This window comes from Amphiura filiformis, chromosome 19 (genome assembly GCF_039555335.1).
Source record: "Amphiura filiformis chromosome 19, Afil_fr2py, whole genome shotgun sequence".
In the NCBI taxonomy this organism is placed as follows: domain Eukaryota; kingdom Metazoa; phylum Echinodermata; class Ophiuroidea; order Amphilepidida; family Amphiuridae; genus Amphiura; species Amphiura filiformis.
This window is the reverse complement of record NC_092646.1, coordinates 18,974,911-18,979,370: the sequence shown is the minus strand read 5'-3', so window position 1 is coordinate 18,979,370 and position 4,460 is coordinate 18,974,911. Positions and strand designations below refer to the sequence as shown.

The 4,460-nt window shown below is 39.3% G+C and overlaps 1 protein-coding gene across 1 annotated transcript; it reads right to left on the bottom strand.

Moving 5' to 3' along the window:
• Positions 1-573: 573 nt before the first annotated feature.
• On the bottom strand, positions 574-2,253 carry LOC140140424 (uncharacterized). The gene has a single exon (XM_072162185.1). The coding sequence runs from the start codon at positions 2,251-2,253 to the stop codon at positions 574-576; it is 1,680 nt and encodes a 559-aa protein (XP_072018286.1).
• Between the last annotated feature and the right edge of the window lie 2,207 nt (positions 2,254-4,460).

The window sequence follows — 4,460 nt, the reverse complement described above, 5'->3', positions numbered from 1 at the left end:
GCAGGATTCCAGCAGTAGAGAGAAACTCTTCAGTTGGTCCATCACCTGTTTGTACAAAACTTGAAGGATTATCATACATTATTGCAATAGCATTCACAATCTCCTGAGGGATCCCATAATTACGAAGAATATGCAGCATGGCCTTCCGGTTAACACTGTCGAAAGCTTTTGAGAAGTCAACAAACACAATATATGCCTGCTTCTTTGAGATTTTAAGCTCTTCTATTATCCTTCTAAGGGCTAGAATCTGTGGTGTGGTTGATCTACCCTTGCGAAAACCATTTTGGTTACGTCTGAGAATAGGATCTAGATGAGGAGAAATCCTGTTGAGCAGCATAGTGTTATACAGCTTGGCAGCAAGTGCTGACAGTGTGATACCTCTATAATTTGATGGTTGTGAAAGATCCCCTTTCTTCGGGAGAGGTATAATTGTGGATCTTGACAAGGCTTTTGGCTTATTTCCCTTCATGGTTTCATTACAGAAATCAAGCAGTTGCTGATGGAAGAGTGGGTTTTTCCAAACAATGGCTGGTATGTTGTCAGGACCAGGTGTTTTTGACTTGTTGAGCTTGCTCAGACCTTTTGCAGTTCCTCCATAGTAAATGGACCAGTGTGTATTGGGAGATCGTCAGAGACATTGCTGTTAAAGAACGTATCTTCAAGGTTTACATCTTGCTCTGGTTTCCCAAGTAAGTTGGAAAAGTGTAGAAACCAGTTGTCACGACGCTCTTCAGATGTATTGCCTTTCACTCTAACCACAGGAGCAGATTTGGTGTCAGTTATCTCCCGGAGGAGTTCCCAAGAAGCTGCATGTTTATATTCATGATGGAGGTTGTCAAGTTCCTCTGTCTTCTTTTGAATAGAGGACTCCAGAGTTTCTGTGTAGGCTTTATCAAGAGTAACTTTAGCCGATTCGAGGAGCTTTTGTGAGGCTCGGGTGGATCTAGCATTGTGTTTCATAGATGCACTCTTTAAGACATCTCTTGCCTCAGTGACTTTGTCTGATGCAGCAATGTTGTAGGACTGCTTTGATTTTTTAGGGAGCATCTCCAGTGCAACTTCCTCATTAGCCGCAACTAAGGTATCATAAGTGGTGCTAATATTGGGTTCTTGTAGCTCATCGTGTAGAGAACTGAAGCGGTTATAGACTGCTACCACAAACTGCTCACCCAGGATGATGTCTCTGGTAACCTTCTTCCAGTCAATACGTTTCATTGGGTCTTTCATGGAAGTTCTGCATTTCCGGTAGCTGATTTGACATTTGCATGAAACAATCCTATGGTCCGAGTTCACACCCTCGAAGGAGCTGTATGCACGTGAATTCTTGATTGAGTTGATCCACTTCTTTCTTACCAGGACAAAGTCTAGTTGAACTAGTTGGCCATTAGGACGCCTATGTGTCCATAATCTGTTGATGCGGTTTTGAAACCTTGTGTTTGTGGCTATGAGGTTATGTTCCTGCAGGAAGTCTTTCATGTGGTTGCCATTTCTATTGGTTTCTTTAGCAGGTGTGAAGAGAGCATCCGATGGCCCAAGCTGAGCATTAAAGTCTCCTCCAATTATAAGTAAGTTATGAGCTGGGATGGCATTAACTGTAGAAGAGAGTTCTTGGTAGAAGGAGATAACAGCTTCTTCAGGTTGTTCGTTATGTGGACTGTAGCAGCAGAGAACTGTGGATGTTGGATTGCCCAGCAGAGAAATTTCCATAATCCGTTCATTATGACTAATAATGGACATGCAGGAATTGATGGCTCTTGGTGAGATTAAGAAGCCTACTCCACCAGTGGCAGCATTCCTTTGGTTCTTCCATGCTGAAGAGGTGACTAATCTGTATCCATTCAGATCTTCCTGCAAGAGGGAGTCATTGTGACAAATCCGGTGTTCCTGCAGACATATGATGTCAATGCCATAATGTGCGGCTTCATGAGCAAGTTCTTCTTTTTTGGCTAGTGAGTTGAGAGTTCTGATGTTGAAAGTGCTGATGGTAAATGTTTTTTTCCTTTGTACAAATTTGTCTTGACCATCCTTATCTGCATCAAGTTTGGTCCGTCCAGGGATGGTATCAACTGGCTTTGAGATCAAACCGTCATTGATGTTAGCATAGTCTAACGGTGACTTAGATGGTCCAGACTTCATAGCAGGGGCTTTAACCCTGGTGCTTAAATGTAAACTCATATATCTTGTCAATGGCTGAATAAGACAGAGGTCGCCACTCCTTCTGTCATAGAGGATATAAAGGAAAGGTTTCAGCATTTAGTCCAGTTGCCACCCATACTAAATCATATGGGGATACACCTGGTCGCCTGCCGAGGAGATCTGTGTGTATGTACCCCTCAGCGGCATCGGTGAAGTCTCGATTTTTTCCAGACTCAGGTGTCTCTACCCTACAGAAGTACCTGAAACAGGTATTCTGTCCTACCATGCAAACGAAGCTGAAGACTAAAACTAAATATTAAGCCCTAGACAACTGGATGCTGAGAAGGAGGAAGAACTAGTATAAGCAGGAAAACACATGGAGCACCCAAAGGATGTTGAAAACATCCAGTGGGAAACCCAGCCCCTTAAGATGGTAGTAGGGTGCTGGTAAGGGTAACTTTCAGCTCCGCGGCTATAGCCTCGGCTATAGCCTTCCCTTTCCCGCAATTGATACAAGCTTTGATATGTCCAATACTGAAATGCATTGCATTCGGACATCTTTATTATTGTGTTTAGCTGCCAGAAATTCTAAATGGCACAAAGGTAGTTTGGTAAAAAATATGCATTACCTCCGAATACATGTTAAAAGCTGTGTCATTTCCACAAACTGAGAGAATAGTAAACAATAGTTAAGCAATAGGTGCAGGGTAATACACTCTTTATTTCTACCAAGTTTCAATAGCCTGCGTTTAAATATTTCTGAGATGTCAACAATAAAACAAGTATTCGTAGGTAAATTTCGGTAACCGAATGTTACCTACGAATACAATTTGAAATCATGACAGTATTGTGAAACACCGCCATTCATGCCAATGCCCATATTGGTACATAACGAAGGCCTGTATATTTGCTATCAAATCATATCTCAATGAAAGTTGCGAATTCACATACATGCCCACCATGCAAAACTGAATACGGCTTAATTGTTGAAAAATATGTACTGAAATAGACGACGGTCTGCTCATTTAAAAGAAAAATCAGATTCGAAGAAGATTAGAAGGGGATAAATACTTGGATTTGTCAGCTGTCATGTGTGTTTCATTTTAAACGTTTACCTACCTTCTGGTTTCTGAGTAATTTGTGTCCAAATTGGTTTATTCGAAGGTAACTTTTGACGTTTTCGCTAAGTTTACCTACGAATACCATGGACAAAAACGACTGTTATCATTCTCTCATGATCTAGACGACACAGTGGTGGACCCTAGTATAAAGCTAATTATAGTTGCCCTCAAACGAAAGGCCACAAGACGTAACTGACTCCAAGATGGACTTTACAAGTCTGCAATGACGGTTTGTGTACAATTAAGCAAATGAAAGTCACTTTAGTGCCTTTGTTTCTCACTTCAATCATCTTTCAACCACTGTGAACCGACATTGAATATACATGATAGGGTCTCAAGTATCAATAAACGCACTTAAAGAAAATAATACATTCAAAGTGCTTTATAAAATGAAGATTTGATTGCGATATCCACAAAAAGTCTAATTCTTACCTACAAATACTGAAATGTTACTTACGAATACAGCATAATACACGACATGTGTAATGAAGTGCCCTACCAATGGAAATTAATTGTCAAAAACTTTAAGCGGTACCCCCGGACAATATTATTAGCCATATACGGATTCATTCAACAATTATTTATTATGTAAATTTGCTGTTTAACTACTTGTATATCAAAATGAAGTGTTCAAAATCATCAAAAGATTTTTGATCTAAGGTAAAAGCACTTATTCATTTGGATGTACCATCTGAAAGAGATCTAAAAACTACCATTTTATTCATTCATTATCATAATAGCAAAATTTGAACCTCTAAACTCAATATAGAAATTGTTAAATCGCTCATGTTACCTACGAATACCCGGGTTTCTTCACCTATCCTTTTATAAAGCATTAGGTGTATGCGTATAATTCCTAATATTCCTGAAAACAGATATCCCACTCGTTCTTATACAATATGTAAATTTATTCATACTAATTTGATAAATAAAATACAAAAACTGACCTAAACTTCATTTTCAAAAATAAACTAGCATAAATTGACTAAGATCATATTGATCGCGTTATAAAAATAAAAACAAATATTTTCTGGTTGAGCTAGCATTTTCCTGACACCCCGTGGTCTACATTACACGAAAAAAGTGTTAATGGGAATATTCCATTTGTTTCAGGTTGATTAGTACAGCTCAAATTACCGTACTTTTCCTGACCAGACAGTCCATGCCAAAATTGTTACTACACCTTTACATTTCATCGAATCT

Bases quoted from the DNA above. Each gene is read 5' to 3' on its own strand.
- LOC140140424 (XM_072162185.1), bottom strand. From the start codon at position 2,253: ATGCTGAAACCTTTCCTTTATATCCTCTATGACAGAAGGAGTGGCGAC.